The sequence below is a fragment of the Manacus candei genome, unplaced genomic scaffold (assembly GCF_025592945.1).
Source record: "Manacus candei isolate 608988 ecotype Guabito, Panama unplaced genomic scaffold, ASM2559294v1 h1tg000063l, whole genome shotgun sequence".
NCBI lineage: Eukaryota > Metazoa > Chordata > Aves > Passeriformes > Pipridae > Manacus > Manacus candei.
In genome coordinates this window covers 595,688-621,639 of record NW_026138111.1, presented here as the reverse complement: position 1 = coordinate 621,639, position 25,952 = coordinate 595,688, and the positions used below count along the sequence as shown (strand labels likewise).

Below are 25,952 nucleotides of genomic sequence, written 5' to 3'. Positions count from 1 at the left end.
AAGCATTTAAGGGACTAAGAACTTGTTTATTGTGACTATTGCTTTGTCTGCATGCTCAGAGATGCTTTAGGCTCATCACTTAAAGCAAGACAGTGATTAACAGGAATGGTCATTCCTAGGAATTGCACTCTGGTCTACATATTATGACAGCTTTGGTCAGCTTGTTGCTAACCCCCAGAGACAAAAAGAAATGAGTAGGTTTATTTCAGCAAACTGCTCATGGTGTGACCAGTTGTGCCTTGTTTCCTCAGGACATGAGGGACTACAGATGGCTGAAACACGGTACTGCAGCATCTCTCATAGATCTCCCCTCAGAGCCATCAGTGAACACCTCATAAACTGTGGAATTGAGCAGATCCCAGGTTTAGTCTGGGATTAAAGCTGAATCTATTTCAGTCAAGTCTTGCAAAGACAAATACAGAACTACATGCACTGGTCCTATACTATGACTGTGCAATTAAAAATCCTCTATAGATAGCAGCATAGTGCATTATTTCAACAATCTATATTGGTAAGAGATTGAACCACAAATATTTCAGTTGGTAAAATAAAAGTATTACCTTTCCCTACCAACTTACTTGTCATATATTGAGAATCCAAAGAGAACTGAACAGCTTATTATACTGACTTTTTCAATTTATTTGATAAGTGTCTCAACAGTATATAAAAGAACAAATAAAGTTTTTGCATGTACAATATGTTAACTTAATGCAAATTGTTTACAAGTTGTAAGAGGCAAAGGAATTTTCAGATTAAAGAAATACTTTATCTCTACCTGATTTGCTGTGCCTACAAGGATGAGGCTTATCACTAGGGAGAGAGCTTTGTAGATAGATACAGTATGATCACCATTTGTAACTCAGGTCTAACACTCAAAGGCACTGTTTCCAGCAGTCTGTCACAAACCAAGCACTACCTTTATTTGCACACATGTGAATGAATATGTACGGTTGGGAATGTACAAGAATGTCAGGTTGCGAAGAATACTTGCTTTGGCAAACTGAGATGAAAACATCCCTCAAACAGATACACTGACAAAGCTCATCCAAACTAATGTTGGCACCAGACTCCAAAATAACAGGTACTACTTCTTCTAAAAGACACTGTTTTTCTTCCTGTTTAAAATTGAGTAGGTAAGCCAGATTGGCCAGGAATAGGTTTAGGTTAAAAAATACTGTATATGGGCATACTTTTTTATGACCTCTAACACAGTTCAGAAGCCTTTGGATTAACTGACTGTGCCACCACGCTTGCTCAGAAGAGCCTTCCTTCCCAAAGGTTAGAAGTCTGTGGAGACCATTCTCTGCCAATTCTTACCAGGCCACTGAAAACTGCTTTTGAAAAATAATGTTCTTTTCTGTCCCGCTAAGGAGACAAAACATGGGACTGGAAAGGACCCTTGGGTCATCTAGTCCAGCTTCCTGTTATTGCAAACCTCTGCAAGCAAACAGCACACAGACCTTACTAGTAAAGACACAGGCAAAGAAGGTCTGAGTTTCTTTGTGGTCTTTGTTGCTAGGTCACCTGCTTCATTCAGAGTTTTCACTGACGGATTGCATCCCATAAATTTACTTACTTTTTGCAGTAATATCACAGTATCTCCAGTGACTGACTAGTACACAAGACTGCTTCCTCCGCTGGTGCTGTTGGTTATTTCAATTTCCTGCTTGGTATGGTGTGACTCTACTGGCTGCACTGACCACCTCTGCACTGGTCTGGAGACAGCTACACCATAGATTCCTCAGGTTACCTCTCTGAAGGTGGACCGGGTTTATACCCTTGTTTTTTTTGGCTTGATTCATTAATGAAAATAAGACAGAAGATTTAATGCAAGGCTCTCCAATAATATTAGCCTTTCAGTTCAGAAACTGTTCTTTTAGTAGGAATGTTTACCTGCTTTCTAGCCATAGCTCTTTACATTTCGTGATAAGCACTGTCTTCTCCAGGCTAATGTAAAAATGTTTCAATTATATCTGGCATTTTGTAAAATTTCTGGTTGAAGTATAAATGGATTAAGCTTGTTTGGTGTAAAAAATCAGTTACCAGATTAATCTGAGCAACCAACTTCTGCTAAACTCCTTTCCCATGGTTCTCAGTTTATCTCCATATTGGCAGTTCATCTTTGATAGAAAATATGTTCTAAAGCCCTGCTGCTACTGAGATCCCTTTTTTCCTCATTCTGAAAGACAGGTAAGCTGTTCATTAATATGTACCTTTCCTACAGGAGCTCATGCTTGGTAGATTTACTGGATGCCCCTACTGTTACGTGGCAGCAGTTGGTTATTCTTGAATATACACTGATCAAGTGTTCTTACCCACGTAAATGATTACATTTCATCTGATATTCCTCCAGTGCTTACTTCTCTAGGACTCTGGTACTTTTTTTTTCCTCACAAAGGATTGTTAGATAGACTAAATCTTGGGTTTTCTTGCTGGAGCAGATTTTCAATTGATCATACAGAGAAAATTACCTCTATTTACAGAAAAATTATGCTCCTGTGCCTTGCAGTGTACTGCAAACTGTTGGTTAATATAACTTCATCATGGAAAATGTGTCTTTTTGTTTTCTCTTGCTAACTTAGATTAGCACCTTGTGGTTCATGCCAAGTAAGAAGAAATGAATAGGTTGCAGACACGGGAGTCAAGCCAATACTGAATTAACATAGCTTATCCTTCCTGTCAACTTAATACACATTAATGTCCTGTCTCCTACCAGTTTCATCAAAAGGAGAGTTTCACCTTAAGTCAATATTTTTGATCATATAAAAGGGGTATCCTGTGCCAGAATGACAATGTTCCCTGTTCCTGCTTGCCTCCGTACACATTTATGTTAGAACAAGAACTTTAGCTTTGCCTGCTAGTAACTTCATTCTCTTTTTTTATAGTTATAGAATTTAGTTCCTTCCTTTCTGTGTAAATGAAAACTTTCTTAACTGATCATTTGGCCTAGAAGACAAAAAACCACACCAATTCACTTTGCTAGGTTATAAAATCACCTGGCTCCCCCATGACTTTGAGAATGGTATTGGACAAGCTGGACATTGCTGCACAGTGGGGATGGTAAAGAGCATGGGGAAATTCTGGTTCCTGGATGATGGGGAATTTACTTTAAATGTAATGGTACCAGAATAGATTGTTACTGAACAACGAGATCTCACAAGTGAAGATGTGATTATCTACTCTGAGCTAGATTTCTGTACTGTATTTACCTGAATAGGTAGGTGAATTAGACACTGATTAACGTACATGCAATTGTTTCTTAAATGTTGAGAAAATATATCCCTGAAGACAATGAATTGATTTCCTGTGTGAGTCAAGATGAACAAGTGCTATGTGATATTACAGTGTTAAATCTGATATTTGGGATGTTGATATAGAATTTTTTTATTAAATCTCTTCTATATTGCAATTAAAGCAAAGATGAAGAGCTTTGCTGTGATAATTTTACAATCTTTCTAGGTGTACTCAACTTATCTGCTAAAAAGAAAAACTAATTAGGACTCCCTTGATGAAGATGGTGAAACTTTTTTTCATATAAGTAATTAGAAATTGTGAACTGTGATTGACACAACACTACAATAACTTCATCTGAGTTTCAGATGCTCTTGAAAGATGTGAAAAGCTTGAAAACAGTAATGGGTCTGCTGGTCTACAATGAGAGTAGCCTTTTAAAAAACCATACATATTTCCTCTTGATATTTATAAAGAGGAAAGCTGGCAAATAAAGGTTTCAGTATGAAAATCATCAAAGAAAAAAAGGAAAAAAGAATTGGTGTGTTAACACAGTTATTCAATGTATAAACCCTGCTGGGGTATAAAAAACCAGGCCAATATCATATTTAATTTAGGAACTCTGTCCAAACTGTGCAGGACTTGAAAAGACTTTAATGAGATTGTCAAGATAGCCTTTTTTTGGTATGGGATGCCTGTTTTAACTGTTCATTTAACATAATCACACTGAGAAATCAAATGTTGTTGGTTTTTTAAGAAGTCCATTGCCATTTTACAAGACCAGTGTTGATTCAAACACCCCAAAAATCTCCCAATTTTGAAAGTTTTTGCTTTTACATTTTTACAGCCCAAGACATATTTAGGGGATAGAATTAAATTCAGTTTTACAAAAAGTATTGTTTAAGTTTAGATTTGGGCATGAATTATAGAGATACATTTTTATGCTAAAGATTGAACACTAATGTATGAAAGTACACATAAAACACACTAAAACATACACAAAAATTGACTGAGGAAAAAGAAATGCTTTTTCTTTCTCAAAATGCAAATCTATTATAAAAAGATTTAGACTAAGCATTCTATAACCCCACAAGAATCATACAAAATAAAATGGTGACTGGGCAGTCATGACTGGCCATTATTTGGAGAAATGATAAAGAAAGAAGAATAACTAAAACATAAAATGAAGGACAACTAATTTACAGAACAACAAAGGCTGAAGAATACTTGCCAGAGGAATCCGCTCGAAAACCACTCCTGGGCAGCACTTGTTCTGAATAGGAAAATGGGGAATTAAAGATGAAATACATTTCTCAAGTTATTTAAAGATGCAGCATCAATTTCTCTGCTGTGTTTCAAATTACTAAAGTGCAATTTCTACTTTTTTTTGCATTTTTTTTCTTCTCCCCTCCTTCTTCACTTTTTAGGTGGTATATATAATATTCCTGCTAGATGATGACCTCCCTATCTATTTCTATGCAAAGTCAAACAGATGGTAAGATGGTAATGTTTCTTTAACATAATATAGGTTCTGATGAAGGTAAAATTGTTAGTGTGTAGTGTGTTTTAAGCTGTGAAAATTAGTGACAATATTTGTCCTTATTCAAGTACAGCAATAAGAGGGAAATTTTAATGGTTGTGTTTAGATGACTTGACCACTGCCTTTATACAAGGCAATTGCAAAATGTCTTTTGTCATCAAGAAGAGCAAGAGTTTGCTAGAGGGATGTACGTTGCCAATAACAGCAACTGATTGTATGTGAAGGCAAATGCAGGCAAAACCCTTTACCACACTTTTCATGCAGGTGGTTTCAAAGTATTTGTATTTCTCTAGGCAAAATGCAGCAAATAACTGTTTTGTTTTCAGATAACACTACTTTGCCCACATTAGAGGAATTGGGAATGAGTCCCTAGCTGAATTCAGTCATGCTTCCTTTGCTGAATTTGCAACATTCTGAACAAGAATTTTTTTTTTATTATCTTGGCAGCATTCGGAGTGAATTGCAAAACATTCCAAACCAGAGGTGGCCATCCATTGGCCTACCCACAACAAAAGGGCAAATAAAGTACTAATGCATTCATGTGACTCTAAACCAGAATATCATACCATGGATATTTCATGGTATAAACAGGCTAAAGTCTTTCAATCAGCATTTGTAGAACAGTGACGAGTAAATATTATCTTTCTGAGACAGAAGGAAGACAGGTGTGGATTTAATATTCTAAGTAGGTAGTTCCAGGAAGAAAGAAGCCAGAGAATGCATTGTAGGCCAGCAATTTTAGCTAAGTCTTCTGGAAATATGTGAATGTATGTGGTGAGATACTTCTATGGAAGCTCCATAACACTTTGAAAGAATTTGGACTAAAGCTACCTGCCTTCTGGTGGACGGCTTCCTAAAGGTAGCATGGGCTGTAATGGCAGCAGCTGAGTAATTCACAGTTCACTTGAGACAACACTGAACTGATTTCTCTAGAGCAAAGACATTTTCCCAGAAATGGAAATGAAAGTCACTGAAAGTCTTACGACTCTTTTGGTAAGAATATTTATATAGCAGCCATGACCTGTCCAAATTCAGGTTCACTGGATGGGAACTTCCTCTTGGATTTGGTGTTCCTGTTCTATTTGTGTTCCCTCTCTGAGCTGAGTTGTGTCATGTGGGCTATGTTATTTTAGTTTATAGGTGGCTACCCATCTTTAATTTGATGGTTAAAGGAGGTAATTCCTTCACATGCTTCAGATTTTGTACAGCGATTTGGGATCCTTCAGGTGAGAGGTGCTATCTAAATGTAAAATATTCCACCAGAACAACTCCTGAAAAAAAACAACCAAACCCTTTAAAACTGATGCTGCTCCACTGCAAACTTGGAGAAATGATTTTTTTACTCACAGCCTTTCAAGATTTTAATGGAATTCTTAAAAGAGACAGAATGATTTTAATGCACAGAAAGCAATTTTATCTTGGTAGTCTCCATAAGCTTTTAGCTTTGAAAGGACATAAGCTTTTTCTCTTGGTCACTCAGCTAGAATTGCTCTTTGGAGCTGCTGTGAGATTGGTGCATTCTGTGTTTCCATTTCTGCTTGCAGTCTTCCTAATATCCCCCAGAATTGGCCTCAAGTAGCAAAGTGAAAGAAACACCATCATGCTCAAACTGTGACAAATTAGGGAACGACTTGCTCTGTCAAGACATACAACCTTATATTTTAAATAAGTTAGCAGTGACTTTTTTGTGAACTATTGTCTGTGATCAAGCAAAAGTGCCTGTCAATGAGGTAGTTTCCTTCAAAGCTAATCTGATGAAGTCTGATATGGCTTTTGTTCCTCTGCCTTGCAGAGCTTCATGTAGAGTTTCATGAAGAGAGTTAATTATCATCTTGTAATCAAGCATTCAGCATCTAGCATGTGTTCTCATTGCAGTGTAGGACTTCACACACACAAAACTTGGAACTGTGCTATGCTGAAGACATTGAATCAAACCTTAAAGCTTTTAAATGTATGATCACCAGAAAGGCAAAACTAAGTGCAGACTTGTGTTTTTGGTAAACACAAAGCAACGTTCATTTTAGGAGAATCTGCTGTCAGCAGTACGGGTCTTTGTGCAGTACAGGATAATTGTGATTATGTCACTGACATAATTATTTTACTTTGAAAAGAATATATTCTCTAGAATATAAACTCTAGAGAGCTGTGCTCACATGACAAGCCAAGCTGTTGGCAACTAGCAGAAAACTTCAAAAGAGGAAAGAACTGTGTAGAACATTTAGCATATAAGAAGGGACTGAATTAGCAAGGTCTCCACATTTCAAATGGAGATAAATATTTTTTTTTCAAAACTCATATAGTTCTGTGTTCAAAGACTCTACAGAAAAGCAAGTTCCAAGTGAAGAGGAAGGACTGCTGGTCTTGCTCCTCAGCTATCCTCGTGTCTTCTATCTGCTAAGAACAAACTGACTGAACTGGTAATTTTAACAGAACACCGAGAGACTCCAGTAAGCTTTGTTTTATAAAAATCTGTCAATCAGTATTTATAGGAAACTAACTTTTACAGAAGGCAATTTGAAACCTTCCATTTATTTGTTACTAAATTAATTTTGACATTTTCTAAACTTTTAATAGAAATTTTTCTAATATGTTAACCATCCTGCCTCCACCTCACAGGAAATGAGGCAGCAGAAGGCAATTTTGGAGAGGTCAGGAAAAAGAGATGAGACTGCCCAATGCTGCCATCATGAACAGGCATTCAAAGTGCAGAAAGTTTTAAAATGATGACATAAGATTTCTGTATTCTCCATATGAAGCCCTTCTGCTTGAACTTCTGCAGCTGCATTGCCATGAGTAGTTGTAGCCTTTCATGTGAAATAGCAATGAAATAATTATAAAGTAAGCTTGAATGAATAATAAAATACTCAGTAATTTTGCTGATTTCATTTTTTTTTTAGTTCAGCTAACCTGTCCTAGAAACAAGAATTGGGAAAGTAAAACTAAGAATTATTCTTCTTAATTGCTACTTGTGTATAACTGTAACCAAAATAAATCTCCACCATAGGGACGACTGTGTACTCTGGAGAACGAGGATGCAGCTGTGCGTTTTGAAGAATCTTGCTATACATCAAGATTTGGGGGCAGGAAGCAGATGATCTTTAAGTCCTTCCAACCCAAATAATTCTGATAACCATTCTATGATGAAAGCAAAGCCAAGATTAATTTTGCTATTAGAAGATAGCATAGTAAAAAGCTTGTACGTCTGCACGTTTAGTGTAAAATAAATTACACTCATAGTTTGAAAACTGCAAAATATTTGTGAAAAGAGATAAGCAATAGACAACATCTGGGACACAATTCTGATTTAAATGAAATCAGTGGTGAAAATAGCATGTTTCTTTGCTGTCAAGATAGAGCCACAGGAACACAATTCACTTACAACATGACACAAGGATATTCTTATTTACACCAGTGGAGCCACTGGTATTCTCTGGAGGGAGAATTATGAAAGATAGGGATGATAATATTTATTTTCCATACTCTGTTATTTTCTAGATCAGACTTTGTTGAATGCTAAACACATGGAACAAAACTAGCACTAGGGCACATTTATATTTCAGCATCTCAGTACTAGCCATGCTTTTTAGGTAAACAGGAGTTTCAAAAATGAGAAGAATGAATGTGACCATGCTGCAATGCCCTTACCAGCACTGTGCAAGCAGCAGTTTGACACAGCACACAGGCAATGCAGAACCCATTTGTATCATGCACCTGTGGCCAACTCCCAAATGCCTGCAAGTCAGTTTTCTTAAATTATTACTTTGAATTCTTAAGTACACACTGCCACTTTGCAGATCAAAATCTATTTGTATACCTTTTAGTAAAGTGTAAATTGTTCAAGAGAAAGGAATACTACATCTTTAATACTGTCATCAGCTGTAAAACTGACACTTCATATTAGCAGAGGTCACTTGGGACCTACTTTGCAATCCAGCAATCAAATCATTTTACATCCATGGTACTGTGATGATGATAAACTCATAATTCCATTTGAAAATGCTTTGGGTTTCACTGTCAGTTCTTGTAAGCAACAAATCCATTTTGTCATGGTGAGTAGCTCTTTCTTCAGTGACAAACAATACAAAACTATTTGACATTGGACTGATAAATTTCCTCTCCTTTCATTATGTATGATTTCTTATTAAAAACAAAGGATTACATTCATTTAGTAATATAAGTTCTTAGACTTTTTCTATGCTTGGGGTAGCAACAGATGCAAAGAAAATGGGCTGTTTGACAATTGCTTTGAGAAATTACCTTCTTATAACTTAGTTGCTCATACTCTAGATCAAGGAGTAGTTTGATGATAATATGTCTTAATTAGCAATTTCCAATACTTTTATTTACTAAGTGAAGGCAGGCATGACTTACTGACATAAAGGGCACTAAGTGGTGAATAGAAATATTGAAAGATATTGTAAACTGAGTTCAAGGAAGATTTGAACCTAGAACCTGATTTTCTAACTTGTAGTCTCAAACCCTTTACCCATACCCTTTATATGATACTTCAGAATACTATGTATCTCATGTCATCATAGTTCAATGTATATATACATCTGCATACATATGTATACATATATTTTTTTAAAGCACCATAAACAAAATGTGAATTTTTTTAGACTAGAAATGAGCAAAAACGGGAAAAATTGTTAAGAGGTAATATTTTTTTGGGTCAGGAAAATACTGTCTGAAAAAAAATGTAGTAAAAATTATGGGAAAAATTTCCTTCAGTTTTTAAGAATGTAACTGTGTAGCTCTTCAGCCAACAAGCACTGGCAGGAAAATTCTGTAGACTATGCCATAGAACCCTTCAGGTGATAATGCATTCAGTTCTAGACACCTAATATTTTTTTTTTTATCTTCCATGATTATAAAATTTAGGAAACCTTGATTGCCTTAGTATTTTTCTGCAAGATTGATATTTTCAAAGTTACACATTATGAGTCAGTATAATGCTGTCTGACAAACCTTTCCTACCTTAACACATACCTGTGCTGAATACCTGCAGTGACACTCCAGAGGAAAGGTAGCCTGTGAATATGAACTGGACTGCTTGTCTGTAACCCTTAGAGAAGGGTACTTATAAATCTGCATAAGAAAGCACCTTATGTTATGGAGGCTAATGATGATAATACATTTGCTATTTACATATTTCACAGCTGTTGGTGAACTTTACTTTTTGGTCCTTTTCCAGCTTGTCTAAATCTCTGGCAGCAAACAAAATTGCAGTGCATAAAACAGCTGATAGTTTTGAAAGGGACTTGGGAAATTCACAATACTGTGGTCAGAGGAGAAAATAACATGGGAGATTTTGAAGAAAGTAACCTTTGTGCTTCCAGTTAAAGGTTAAACTGTAATTGCTCAGATTTCACTTTTAATGAGAGCTTATCACCAGCTTCTCATTCTTCCTACTGGCATTTCTGTGTCACATCACCAGTCTTGGCTACCACACTAAATGAAGGACAAATGTAACCTAACCACTGTAAAAAATGTTTTATTTTACTGATTTCCTTAGAGGAATATAAAACCAAATTTCTTTTATATATTTTACAACTAGAGAAATATTATGGCATTATGATTCCCAACAGCTTTGTGTCTCCTGTCTGACTAATATCTGCCTACACGGGCCTCTGAACAAAGTTTGTTATAAACTGTAAATTTACAATAAACAGAGTTCAATATAAAATACAAGAAAGGATAAGGAGAATTTATAAAGGCAAAAATGTAAAATTCAAGAGAACGAGTTCTCCCAAAGATAACTATGGAGCTCCAGTCACAGCTGTAACAACTGCTACATATCAAGTCATAATTTTTTTTCATTAATAGGAAATTCCTGATTTGATATTCCATTTTCTAGCTTCTGTACCTAACTTCCATGGTTATCAGGAGAGTCACACTGTCACTTACAATCTCATAGTTTTCTTAAGGAGAAGGGAGTTAAAGGATTTGCCTAGAATTAATATTTGGATGGAAAAAACCAAAAAATATCCAGTTATTTGAGTAGGTTTTCTCCTCTGTTTCTGAGTTTAGCAAAACAATGTCACAGCAGAAACTTAGGTAGGTTCTCTTCACCATGAAAAAGAAATAAGAGGGGAGGGGGGAAGAGAGGAAAAAAAAAACTAAACAAGAAAACAAGAGGAAAAAAAAAGCAGAAACAGAGAGACAGGACAGAAAGCAAGCAGAAAACAATTTCCCTTCTTTAGCTTTTAAGTAGTTGTTTCAGACGATGGGGTAATCTTCCTCAGTCCTTGGAAACACCTTGTGTTCCTTTTTTGGCTACTTAGAGCTTTGAGCACAGTTCATGGGTGACAGCAGAGGCAGGTGACAGCTAAGAGGTAGGAGCTGACAGGTAACAGCTAACTCATGACAAACAATTTTTCCAGGTGCTATGACTTACAAAATTGAGTTGCACTCTGGATTTGTACTAATGCATCATTTGATTGTCTCTATAAAACTGTTTCCCCTGTAGAAGCAGTAGGTAATTCATATGTAATCATTAAAAATTGAAATCTCACTATCACACAGGGTCTTGCAGGCTCTTCATGTTCCTTAGGTGGAAAAACATTTCCTCTAGAATGAAAATCATCCTTTTTTATTGAGACTTCCTGCTTGAAGCCTATTTCTTGCTATCATTAGGTAGGGATGAGTTAGAGCAAAATCCTGTAAATCAGGCTTCTCAAGTCTAGTTCTTGCTCTGCTTTGAGTCACGTCACTTGTGCTCCCCACAGAACCACACTGTGATGCATAACTTGCTTAACTCCCTGATTGGGGAGCAGGAGGCTTTTATGAGGTCCTGGTGAGGCTTTGATGAGGTCCTGGCGAGTGCTGACTGCAGGGAGACCCTCTAATAAAAGGATCTGTAGAAATTCAGAGCCATAGCAGTACAAAAATGGACTGTTTAGTTACAGAGATTCACTGTAAGAGAAACAAAAATCTAGCACTCTCTTTCTTTCTGAATTTTCCAGGTCATGATTGTTCACTTCTTTGCACTATTTTTAGAAGATGAAGATGAAAAGAAGGTCCTGCCAGGAGATAAGATAAACTTGCTTTGAGATAAGAAGTACTTAAAAAATGAAGTAGCTGAACTTTTGCTGTGCACATTTAGGGTATCTTACCAAAGATAACCAACCTGACAGTGCCATATGGTAGGAAACTTTACTGTCTTGAAACTGTCTCTCCTATATACTCAAATTAGATGACAATTACTTGACTCAGTAATGGATTTCCTCCCTGTTGTTTCTTTCTTCAGGAAACAGTAGCACTATGTAGAGAATAAAAGCAATCAAAGGCTTGACAAATTGAATTTGCTAAGATGCATGCTTATGGTATTCATGAAAGAAAAATGACAGGGAGAATAGAGGTCTTTGGAGGCAGCTATTTATGACTAAAGGATATGAATGATAACAGACAAGATCTGGTTGGGAATCAAGGCTTTGAGAAAATGCTGAAGGGATAGAGGTGTAAGAAGAGAACAAATTTAAGTTTTCAGGATTAGCTAGATGGGACTCTGCTGGAAGTCTGGGAGGAGCGATTACTGCAGTCTTGCTTTCCATCCCTCACTTTCTTATTTTAGGCCTAGTAGCTTCATGATTTTTAATTATTCTAGATAGCTGGATGAAAAAGGCTCATTTACAATTTCCAGTTACCTCTTGGAGAGATTTCAAATGCAATTATACCATTCAAACACAGGCTTTAGCATAACTCCAACCTACAAGTTGGAAGCTCTTCCTGTGGTGCAGTATATGCTCCTGAACACAGCAGATTATATCAGTAAAAAACTAGAGTTCATATTGGTCAAAGAAGTGCTCAGAAAACTCATAGAAGGGACCCATGAACAATAATGAATCACTTAATTATTTTATTGAATACTGTAATATATCTTGTGGTGCAATATATATAACCTGGGGTGTAAGCCAATCTTTGTAGTTGACATCAGATCTATATTCCCATGGGTTTATGGAGGGCAAACATGGATCAAACCTATTTGTTTTCATTAATATTTAGGCAATTCTGTTAATATAGAACTCTTCATATGAGATTGAGATGAAAGAAGATGTTGTATAAATATGTATCTCATATATATATGTGGCATTGATGACTTTTTCTTAATTGTCTTACAAAGATGTTTGTTTCTATGGAGTTTCAATTCCAGTGTGCTTCAAGTCTGCACTCTTGGCTTGATGACTAACAACAGAAGATGGTTCTGACTCTGTCAAACGATTTTTGCTAAAGTACTTCACCTCCAGAAGCTATCCATATGGGAAGTGACTGGTTGCAAAGGGTTTTCCTTTCCCTAAAGCAGTATATGAAGCCAAGTGTATTTTCAGCAGAGGTATGAAGCAGATAAAAACTATGGAATGGTTTATTTTCCCTTTATCATATACAAAATCCTTGCACTTTGGGGAACAGCATTTCAGCTCAGGTAAATCTTTTTATTTTTTATTTTTTACTCTAGCTCTTAATGCACAAGAAAAAGTGAAAGAGGAGAGATGTCTGAAAACTATTTCCAAACTTTGTTCAAAGCTAGTACTGCTTCTTTCAAACCTGTGTGACCCATTCCACACAGCATTCTGATCCATACTTCAAAGAGTTCTAAAATTTTGAAAATTATAGCCTGTATTTGTACATTGTCTTGAGAATCCTGCCCATCAAGAATAACATCTAGATCAGAGGAACATACTGCATTAGTACATGATCTTTATTAATATACCAGCCAGCATGGGCTACGTGGAAAGCTTAGTTCCTATGTCTAATAGTTTATAATTGAAGATTAAATCCTTTTTATAGGCGTCCAAAGTATGTTCTCAAATCCATATTTAGGGTTCCTCAAAAAAGTCAACAATTTATTTAAGTACTTAGATTTAAATTTGGGATCTTAATTTCAGGTACCTATTAAATAAATAAAACCCCACAAACACCTCCCTGCCAGAACAAAAAAAAAAAAGTTTGGATTATGGAAAGTGAGTATTAGGGTGACAATCTCTACTGAAAACTGTTCCCCTAACAGGACCACGGTGGCAGAAAGTGGTGGCACGGGCCACAGTGGCAAAGAACTGGGGAATATGAGATGCAACTTAGGCACTAGATTAGAGTTCATGTAGAATTGATGTAAAATGAACCGTGGTGTTCCTCCAGCATATCCATTCTGCTGGGGACTGGAAGTAGCAAAGCTAAAGAAGAGATGCTGATGCTGTAACTAATGCATAAGGGCCAAGGCAAGTAAGAATGGCATCAACCAGTGTTTGGGACAATAATGTATCTCCTTTAGACTATCCCTTTGCATGCTGGAGAAATTTGTACATTCCAGACCTCTGGGCTCAACTCATATTAATGGGCTAGTCTGGATCAGCTGGAATATTTTATGTGTAATCTATAACATAATTTGATCTATAGGCTCAAGTACTTTATAAAATGATTTGAAAGGTGGCATGTGCAAGTAATGACTATGATGAAAAAGCTTTCAGTAAAATAATAAGCTATTTTTAAGAAATTATCTTAATAAGTAAGTACAAAAGCTCCAGACAATTTAGAACAATGTTTTTAGTTAAAATGTTCTTTAAGAAAGGAAGTAATGCCCTTGCTGTGAAAAATATGTGATATATTCCTCAAAAACATGAGAAATTAAATCAAGATGGAAATCTTGATGGCTCAGTACTGTTTTGTATAGGTCTTCAAATAGTACTTGGTGGTAGGGGTTACTTTCAAACCACCAATGATAATGTGAAAACTTGACAAAGACATTATTATAAAAACAAATACACTTGAAATTTTTTAAAAAAACTTCACTTTGAAGGGAAAGTAAGTGAAACTGTTTTTTCCTTGATAAATTCACATCTTCCTATTGGTTAACCATGAAGAAAAATAGCACAGTAAAACATGGTGGCACATATACTGTTCTTCATTAAGGATTTAACAGTCAAAATGAGGAGAGCAAAAATATAAGAAAAATACACTATGAAAGTCAAACACCAGAATCTAGGCCAGAGCTGGGAAAATATGTAAGTGTAGAGTTTTTGAATCACTTATAATGGCCTCTGTTTACTGGGTTCATAGCTTCTTTCTTTAAATTACAAAAGATAATTACAGAAAATTATGTCAACAGTGACACATTCATAGGCAAAAGCTTAAAATACTAAATGGTCAGCAGGATTTTCACTTACGCCTACTTTCATAAATAGCTCTTGATTTCTCATACAGCTCATATGGGTCAGGTTTTCTTGGATCAAAGGCCTCTGTTGAATCAGGAAATGAACTCCTGTGAAGAGCGGGCGGATAGGGAATATTCTGTGGCATAGCTGGAGCAGACACACTTGTTTGAGGGCTGCCTTGATTCTCCCATCGTTCCATCATCTGGAATAAAAACATATGGAGAATAAAGATGAAGGTTTGCAAAAACTGTGACTTCCACAATGAGACAAAGCCCTTAACAGAGAAGGGCTGGACTGGGTAGCAACTGAATAATCTTAATGCTGTATCTCCTGAGAATGCATGAAAATAGCTACCTGCCCAGGGGAAGTAGATTACTGCAACTGTGAGCAGAATTTACAGCTTCAACTGAAAATTAAAAAAAAACCAACCCAAACCAAAACAAAAGGAAATAAAAACCAAAGAGAAAATTATTACAGCAGGTACTTGAGCATCTAGTGTTCAGTGCTAAAATACAGAACACAGTGAGAAAAAGTGAGCATTAGTTTGATAGAGTCTTTTTCATTTCTTACGGTTTCTTACTGTTCCTTTTGTATATCAAAAACTAAATTGGCATCATCCAACCAAGTTTCTAAGCACAGGATAAAGCTTTCAACTCTTCCAGACCATTTACAGGAAAGAAGTACACAGCAGTGTATTGTCTGTGCATGAAAGACACCTCAATCCGTGCTTTTTCCAAGACTGTCTTCAGCAGTCTCACAAGTACATCAAGTCTGAAGATATGAAAGGCTGTGCAAAAGAAGGCTTGAGAATCTGCATTTTTATTTTTGAAGAAGTTGTCTACTAATTAAAATGCATTAGCAAACTTATTTGAAAAGGCTAAGTTAAACAAAACACAAATTTTTATCCCAGGAAATGAGTATTTGACTTCTCTTGAGGACAAGGATGGTAAAGCCTCCTGAACAGTGTGTTCTCACACATAATCCAACAATGTTAATTACACAAAAAATGCCTCTTTGAAACAAACTGAACTGTAACCAAATTCCACTGATGTCTATTGTTGTATCAGCAGAGCCTTATCAAAGATGATTGCAGGTTTATAGCAAGCTTAGTCTACAAATTCTGTGATTATTGTTAGTCTTTAGCTCCTTGGTTTCAGAAGCTGTTTGGCTCAGCAGGTAGGCTTTGCTGTCTATTCTGATGATTAACTGCATCAGAATAATTCATGTGTGGACTACAGATGTTTAACATGCTGAGTAAGTGTAATGCTGCATATCCCAGGTGAACTGACCTTCCTAGGTTCATACTTAAGAATGAACAGATTATGGATATTGGCCATTTTAAATTGCTGAGGACCTCATTCTTTTACAGAGCAGTGTTATAATTACAGCTGTGCTTCTGTCAGAGTTTCAGCAGTAAGCAGGGCTGGTTCATTTGGAACAATGAAGAAAAGAAATATCCAGGTACCTCAGTCAATCACAGGATGACTCTCACACATTAATAAGTCTTGGATGTGATATTTAAGTTGAAAAATGAAAGTATTAGTCTGTTAAGTACTAATTATGAAGATATGGAACACTGTATTCAATACTTGCTATGTTGATCAAGGAAGACACATTTATTTTCAGCGAGGTACAAAAGATGCAACTAGGATTTGATATGAGGGCACTATAGGTATGTAGATCCTGTGCAATACAGTGACATATGGAAATAACTGAGTTGCCATTGAAATAGCTTAGGTACAGGAAAGTACCTTGGGTACCTTCAGGTACCCTTTATACCAAGATAAATTTATCCTCTATTTTGTGTAAATTAGCCTCTGTGGTAAGTTACATGAATGTCAGAGTACTACTTCTGATAGCCCTCAAGAAATTATGTCTGGTATGTATAAGCATATATTCAGTATAGAATTGCATTATGGAAATGTAAATTCAAAGGTCTGCAGAAACAAAACTGATTATGACACCTATGTCTAAACAGGAAAGGAGAACTGGGCTCAATTCAAGTTCCTTATGATCACGGAAATTACTGGAGAAATATGTTTGGGGTTTACCTTCAGTTAAGAACAAAAAAACCCACAATACAAGTCACTGAAATCAAACTATCTATCTTATTGCTATGGAACAGAAAGACATGTGGAGCCCTATATAGAAGGGCCTATATAGAAGTGTATATAGAAGTAAAAGTTTCCTGATTTCTTGGACAGTGTTGGTAAAATAGATCATTTACCTCTTTCAAAATGTGAAACTGAATAAAATTAAAATATTTTAAAAAAGATTTTAAAATGAGAAAGGAAAATATAATTATCTTTGATGACCAAACTTTTCCCTGGAGAAAGGACAGGAGACTTCAGATTAGTTGGCAAAACCCTACTGGGTCCCATATGCCTAATTCTTGCTTGCTGGTTAGTTTTATATCTTCGAGTGTGAAGTTGAAAACTGAGCTAAACATTCTTAGTTGCAGGTAATACTGCTAACATAACCAGTTACACAAGCAGATAAACAAGGGGAATTATATCTCCCAAACCCATATCAACTAGTTAAATAGTCACATAGTGTTCCGTGAGTTATCATAATGTCAGCTCACAGACGAAGACACTCTTGGAAAAGAGGCATAGTATTGAGTGGAGGGCATCAAATAAAGTTGGGGTAATGGTTTGGTGACATTGCTCACATTCATTTTGTACTAATCCTATTATATATGATATACATATATAATATATGGACTCTGTACATAGGAACCACAGGAAATATCTGTCAGCCCAGGTTACTCTGCTGTTACACAGCTACAGGTCTGTGCTGTGGTGCTGGGGAGAATTTCTAAACCTCCTGTGCTGGCCTTACTGCTTCAGACTGTCTGCAGACACTCAGTGCTGCAGGGGCACTTGGTTTCAGTCTTATCTTTATGTCTTGGACACTACAAATTCATGTCAGACTATTCCTCTAGATAAAAATGGTGACAGACAGAAAAATGTACATGACCTTAACTTGGTTAATCATTTGTAAAATCTCTTGCTGACAGTGCCCTAAAATAGAGTAGTTGTGAACAGTTAGCCTTCACTCATGTACAGTACCTTCATACAATGGTGTTATATTATTATTCTGTGATCCCTGGTTTCCTCAGACCATGCAGAAAAACTGCATCACTTAGGTTGTTTCTCTAGATTCTGATGATTGGCAAGTGCTACTCAAGCATGAACTACTATACTGTTTATATAACAAAACTGTGCAATCATCAATAATATGCTGATATTTATATATCTGACATGTACATAAAGAAGCTAAGTATGGACAATAGGAGGTCTTTGAAAGTGGATCTTTAACAAGTAAGCTCCAAGTTCTCTATTTTCTCACTTTTTACCGAAGATTAAAAGTTGAATGCCCCAGTCAGACAGGAACTGTGAACTGGTGAGAACAAGTTAGCCCTCAACAGTCTGATTTACTTTCACAAATGTCCTGCTACATAGATCAATAAAGCAACTTATGCAATACTTATTCCAATGTATTGCATACATCCCCTAGGCTTTTATATCAAAAGCACCACAAGCTGAAGTAGTCTGATGGAGTTACATCAGCTGATTAATTAAGTGCTATTTGTATTTGACAGGCTACAAAAATTATTTTGGTATACATTAAGCATGCCATGATCCAATATGAGAGTATGTGAAGTTGTTCAGATTCAACATACTTCCCCTGCCTGCCCTTCAATAAGAAAGCTGTAAGTCCTTCAAAAGACATTGCTATTGTTATTCCTATCGTTCTGTTCTTAGAAGCCTTCAGGCACAGTCAGATCTCTATTCCCTCTACACACCTCTTATAAGCGTTAAGCACTCTTTAAGGTCTGTGCAATCTCAATAAAAAAGCCAAATTAAAAAAACAAACAACAAAACCAAACAAAACCCCGTAAAAATAAAACAAACCAGACAACCAAAAATAGCCTGTGATTTCTTTTTATACTGTGAATGTTGTCGCAACTTCAAAAAATTATATAATGTGGTGTCAACAGAATTTATACAATCATTGCTTGCAGTCTTACATGAGGAAAAGTATTTATACCTCGTGTTTTAATGCCAAAATCATAGAAACACAGAAAAGTTGACTAGAAGGCACCTCAGTAAGTTATCTAGTCCAAGCTCTTGACTATTTGCACCTCTAGATCTACTGTGCAAGAAAGAATAACAATAACTTTGAGGATGTTAAACTCAAGCCACTTGTAAACCATAAAAAGTGCAAGTTGTCAATTTAAAAGAATTTGCAAACTTCTGCTGCCTTCTCCTCCAGACCCCTTATTCTTAAGCCACTGCATTTCTGGCTCTTGACACTCTTCTTAACATTGAGGTGTTCCTTTCTCCAGACTGCTGCTGGCAGACTCCAAGGCAACAGACCTTCAGAGCTTACCAGTGAGGCCACCCCTGATGCTGTGTCACTGTGTCACTGCTGAGAAGCGTCTCATGAGCTGGTAACAGGAGGGTTAGACGAAAGCCTACAGAAATTTGCCTTGAATGACTGTCATCTTATGAACTGAATGCGTATAATTTTGAAAGGGAACTTACAGGCTTTGGAGTTTTCCATGGAGAAAAGAAACCTGAAATAAACAAAAAATAATGTTAGCAGCTTTTTCTGGTGCATGAAGAGTGGAGGCTAAGTGGTGTCTATGCTCCCATTCTCATTCAGGTCTGCAGATAATATTGATAGATATGAAAATTCTCTACACACAAGGGGTGAAAACACAAAACACAAGGGATAATTTCTAAGAAAAAATACATAGAAATATATATATATATATACACACACATACATATATATATATATATGCAAGTGGAGCTATTGAGATCATTGCCATACTTTACAAACAGCATGGGATTAGGTTGAAATTAAAAGAACTAAGCAAAAGGACTTCCAAATGTCTTGCTGGACATTGGATAAGACACCAAATGACCTGGTATTGATGTGTCAAATGCAGTCGCACCTTTAGGAAGAAGCATTCAGAACATCCCATCAACAAAACCTAATAATACAAGAGATTTTTTTAGAAGAAAAGCCTGGAGAAAAATAACTGTTTCATCAGTCTAGATAAAGTGGCCAAGTCTTGGGAGGATTACTTGTTTTAATGCTGTCCTGGTTTTTGGTCATAGTTAGCAAATGGTCAGACCTGGCTACCTCTTTTACACAAGTAGTTATCTCCTTTTCCTTAGTTATTGACTGACTGATAACTTGCTTCGGTGACTTCCCTGAATTTTAACTGTCGTAGCTTATAAATGTTTAAAACTCTGGATATGTCTTTTTCATAAAATGAGGTAATTTGAAATACATATTGTAAACACTGTTTTTATCTTATGCAGCATAACATTAAAAACCTTATAAGTATGAAATAAAAACAAGCATTTCAAAGGATATTGGAACACACTTTTTAAAATACCAGCTTTCAGAATATCTTTCATTAAAAAACTCATTCTCAGTTTAATAGCAGGTTAAAAAAACACCTCAGTGGATCTTCCTAGGTAAGCTTAAAAGCTAATGAGAAAGAGTTCATTTGTTTTGTCAGAAACAGAAATTGGGTTTAAACTGAGATATCTAACAGGAAGACTGCTCTTTCACTCAAAAAATGAATTCAGCTGGAAGAGTAGTACTGACTTTATTATTTATTTTTCTAAGGTGAGTTTAGAAAGAAAATTAAAATCATGAGAGCACTAGAGTAATATTTTGCTACAGACAAATCATAACAGGAATTTTATTTGTACACAGTATTTAAGGTTCCTAGAATTCTGTGGTAATGAGGTAATTTTTTCTGCCACTATACCTAATTCATTTCAACTGAAATATCTTGCACTGTAAAAGCACTTGAGCCATTTGTCGTGAAACACTGGCTGTTCAGTAATCCTGATTTATAGGCTGATAGAGCTTTTAAAAAGGAAAAAAGTATATTGGAAAAAGTAATCCTGGGGAAGTTTATGTTTACTGACTCTATGGTGCCTGGATAAAAACTGCTATATTAACAAGTAGACAGATTACTTTCCATCTGCAAATTCAAGTTGAGGTAACAGGCATCCTTGATAGACCTGGCTACATCACTTTCAGTATTAAAGATTCTGTAGCAGAAACTTATGTAATAACTTATTGGATGGCAGATGGCTACCTTTTTATTATCTGTTATATTTCTATACAGCTAATAAGAGTGAAATCTAAAAAGTACTTTTCCTTTCAGAGCTAAATATAAGACTTGAGGCTTGCCCAAATCAATTTACTACCCTGATTTGTTGTTCAGAAAATATTGGTAGATGCAAGGCTCTCTACCACTGGTACTGGTGCACTGCCCATAACTTCTTGTCAGAAAAAATTACTACCAGTTAAACAGAAAGGTCATTTTTTACCCATTTATTTACTATCTCCATCTAAAAACAGGTTATGCTGGAGTTATCAGAAAAAATTTACTATCATTTAAAAATACAATAAGTACTTATAAATCAAATAAAAATGACATATACATCAAATGAAGATTTTTTTTTTTTAAATCCTCAATTAAAAAGAATTCAATTATTCCCCTAAACAAAGAGAATGTGGACTTATATGTAGCTTGGAGGTTATGGGCACAAACTGCAACATACAAATGACAACATCTACACTCAAAACAAATAAAAAGTAATATTTATTCACACAGCATGAAATTATGTTGAAAAAACTAACATATATAGGATGCCAGAGAAGTAAAAGATCCAAAGAAAGATTTAAAAAAATTTGGAGATCCATATGTGTACAAAAGCATGTTACAGCAGCAAAAATCTCTAAAGGTAACAAACCTTGGAAAGAATATTAAAATCCATTCTTCAGATTTAAATTCAGCTGTTACACCTAGACCTCATGTAAGATGAGATAGTCTCTCACCTCTGTCAAAGACTAGGTGTTAGGTTAAACAGGTGAAGGCCTAGTTTCATACAGCAAACCATACGTTATATCTTTCATGTATTTCTTGGAGATTTTAATATTGCTTCACATAAGATCTGCATTCTCAGCTGAAATAAACATCCTTTTCCCCAGTATAAACAAAGCAGACTTTTAAAGAATATATAGCATTATCAGTTATTCAACATGAGACTGATTATGGATAATTGTTGTGTTTCAAACGTCCAGAATTACCACTGGTATTTAAGCACATGCAACCATTGCTACAAATTCATGAATTCAAGAGTATATAATGCATCTGTAGCACATTGTAAGTGTAACAGAAACTCCACACGAAGAGGCATAAAAGCAAAATGCACTTTCCTGTGTAAACTGCACGCACCCTTCTAACTTTCACTTTTAAACAGTGCTCTGCGTAAGTATGGGACCAAATCCTCTACATGAAGAAAGTTAAGGCTTAAAATTATTAAGAATGTCTCTTAATAATGTGTATTCAGCGCATACTCAACAGCATTAGCCTTCTGCAGCCACTTCTACAGCTGGCAGTGAGAAGCAGTGGACTTTCACTTAGTTTGACCCCAGTTCACAACACCCCATGTTCCCTTGACTTCCTGGTGCTCTTTACACACTGTGAGTATTTCCCACCAGAGACAGTGGGATTCCACATGAATGACAGCTGTCAGCAGATTGGCATCAGTTCATATACTGATACTGATTTACCAACGGGACTGAAATTTGTTCTCCAAAGTGCAGCTTTCAGCTGTTGAGTACTAATACAGTACTAGTGCTGCTCAGCCTTCTAATCAACTCACATCTAATTAGTTACATATACTGGATAAGGTCTGACAACCTCATCCCACTTCCACATTTCAGCTTCTCCCTCCCCAAACTCCCAAACCCCTACCATCCAACTTCCTATGCCTTCTACAGAAGAGTACAGAGTATCTATAGAGTATCTTTCAGATATTCTACCTGAAAACATTATATACATATAAACACTCCTCACCTCCATACTCACACACACTTTTAAAATCTGAAATAATAATAGTCAGCTTAGATCCACCTATAAATCCTTCATGCAGCCTGTTCTTACCATGAGTGGCTTTTGGCTCACCCATGCGCCTGACGGCCATCCCTTCTTGTAGCAGCTTCACTACATAAGCTCTAGCCCACTTTCTGAAGACTCCTGTATCTTCCTACTAGTTTAAAATAATTCTTTATTAACACTCCTTGTAAAGACAGTCAGTACAGGCCTGCATTAGTTTTGGAAAGGAGAGCAGGGTTACTGGCTTGTATTAAAGAGCAACCACCACCATTCAGCCACATGCTAGCAGGAAAACACTGTGGCAACATGTAAGCATGTGAGATAAAATACATAACCTCATCTACTTCTGCAAAATTAGTGTTTCCCCAATATAATTACTTCTTATTCAGTGTTGGCCATTTAAACTGTAATAAGGTACAGCCAACACATATTGAAATTTTAATTGTTTAATTTTAAATAGATAAGCTGAGGTACAGTAGCAATCATGTTTTTTAAAAATCAGAATTACATTTCCTCATAAACTAGAACTATAAAACTTATTTTTTACATTGCCTTGTAAGTTGTATTTACCACCTTCCAAAGTGAGCTTCCCTGGAAATCAGGGCTGTGATGGTTTCTGTGTTGTGACTTTACTAAAAATCTCTGAGAACCAAAAAAAGATTTTGGATTCAAATATATTAGAGTGAAAAAAACTTTTTTCCCCAGATCAAGGCAAATTCCAGCTTCATTTTATTGTACTTCTCCTTTTTGATGAAGATATCCTGTAACAGAAGACAAATCACATCACACTCGTATCTATTCCTTCTTATATCCAAATTTAAGTATGCTTTTGTTGTAAAATATGCTTACAGATATCATGTGCCTTACACTTTAGCCAGGATTTGTTGTTGAAAAGTTCAGTTTTCTAAAAGTAACAAATTATCAAACAGGACTTAGAGCATTTGCAAGAGAGTCTTGATTTGTTTCCCCTTTTTTTTCCTCAGTAAAAATCCTGAATTTGGCATATTCCATAATGTCAGGAATATAAAACCAGCCTTTGATTATTAGTCTGCTGCCACGTGGATGCTTTTTGCTACAGTTCCATCTTCATTATTCTCACTATTTTGTATTGATTACTGGAAAAGTTCTTCACACTTTGCAAAATCATAAGCAACTAATGTAGCTATTGCTAAATCTTAGAACTTTTAATGATGTTCACCTCTGTGGTAGATGACTATGTATAATTAAACTGAAGCCTGGGAACAGTTTGATTTCTGCAGTGACGGCATGTGGTAGTGCTGCTGGGAGGAACTCAACAGCATCAAAGATAAAGCTTTTTAATCTAAAGCATGTTCAGGGCAAGTCAACATCCCTCCAACACCACTTGTCGCGCTTTCACTTTTAATGGGTGAAAGCTCATTAGCTTTCGCTTGGCTTCTTGGTTTTTTTTTTGTTTGTTTGTTTTGTGTTTGTTTGTTTGTTTGTTTTTGGTTTTTTTTGTGCTTTAGTATCCTTGTTGCATATGTCTTCCTGAGCAAAGCTGTCCTAAGCACTGCACAGTCCCTTCTCCTTCCTAAATGCTTAGAAGTCACGGAACAGATGGCTGACGAGCACTCTCAGAGCATTAAATGACTCCACAGACACCTTATCAACATCCATGTGACAACACTTCAGCAAAAGTTTGCCTTTCTAGAAAAGTTACTCTATAAATTTACGGTAACAGTAGATTTTTCTTTTCCTGTGCTTTTTTCTTTCTCTTACTGGGATCTCTGAGATGTCTATCAGTTTTCTACACCAGGGCCTCAGTTCCAAAGGTGTCAAATATTCATTAATTTCAAAGGGATGTAACAGTGGAGAACTTCTCTGAGAGTTCAGACTCAGGTGTACTCTTCTAGGAGGATGCAGAGAACTGTTTCTTACCATTCATGTAACACCTGACTTCTCCCTCTGTATGTTTTATTGAACTATGCTAAGTGTGGTCAGGTTGGGTACACAGAACTAAAGCTAATTGGGCTAACTCAGTAAGATTCAAAACATCCAACAGCTAAAATTCCAAAAATACTTGCAGGAGAGGTAATTTTTTTGAATGTGTACGTAGAACAAATATATAACATTAACTCAATTATTCTTCTATTCTTTTATGGAAAAGAAACATGATCAATGAGAACAAGTAAATTCAATTAATTTATATACTGCAGTAAACAAAATCTAAAAGGAAACAATGAATTAAAATAAATGGAAATAATACTTATGAAAACAAGCAGGTAATAAAAAGTTTCAATTGATTGCGTCATATTTAAAATATCAGATGATATAGAGGGAATAGCAATTAGCAGTTCAATTTCTAATACAATCAATCATTATCACAGAGGTCCATCCTTTTGAAACAGCTTCAAGTATTGAGTTCTTACTCTAGCAACAACAAAAAGTTGATTTACCTTGAAATAAAGAGTAGGTGTAAGAAGACTGGGAGCTCTAGCTCTTCAAGCATAGTTAGCTAGTCCTGCTGTCAGCTGTCCTTCAGAGTGACGGTGCCATGCTGTGGAGGATCCATTTGGTCTTTAGCTGGGATGGCACCTGATGCAATGGGTCAAAAATCAACACATCCCACATCAGAGTGAGATGAATGACCCATCATCTTTGACCAGGCCCACAACATTCCATATGGTTAGACCCAGTGCCTTTTCCCCTGCAGAACGCTACACACTAGTGGCATGGCAAGTAACTGACATAGCACTGTGCTGCACTGAGATGAAGGCTGGTTACAGTCATCAGTTGTTACATCAAATGCAGGTTCAGTTTAATAAAACTGTGAAATACATCTGTCTTCTTTATGGCAATATACAGACAGATGTTACTAAAACCAGTTTTTCCCCCAAAAAAGACTCACCACGGTACAAACTGATTCTCAATAGCAGCTTGTGGTGGCATTTTGCTTTATGTTCTACTACTCCACTGCTCCTGATCTCAATCCAAGTGAAACTGCAGCAGCAGTAGTGCTCCAGTTTAAAACAGCATTGTTTTTCATTCTCTTTCGCCTACTAACCTGTGAAAAGTGATCCTGAAGAATGAATTCATTCCTGCCCACAAAATGCTCTATGAAGGTGCAAGG

The 25,952-nt window shown here is 36.2% G+C and overlaps 1 protein-coding gene across 10 annotated transcripts in view; it reads right to left on the bottom strand.

Moving 5' to 3' along the window:
* MAGI2 (membrane associated guanylate kinase, WW and PDZ domain containing 2) overlaps positions 1-25,952 on the bottom strand; it is a 390,999-nt gene that overhangs the window by 72,580 nt on the left and 292,467 nt on the right. For 9 of the 10 annotated variants that reach the window (XM_051805040.1, XM_051805039.1, XM_051805043.1 and 6 more), the window contains 2 exons: positions 19,470-19,501; positions 14,932-15,121 (listed from right to left, as the gene is read on the bottom strand). In XM_051805040.1, coding sequence (XP_051661000.1) covers positions 14,932-15,121; positions 19,470-19,501 — 222 coding nt within the window. The remainder of the gene's footprint in view (positions 1-14,931; positions 15,122-19,469; positions 19,502-25,952) is intronic. The other variant, XM_051805036.1, reaches the window with a different exon arrangement.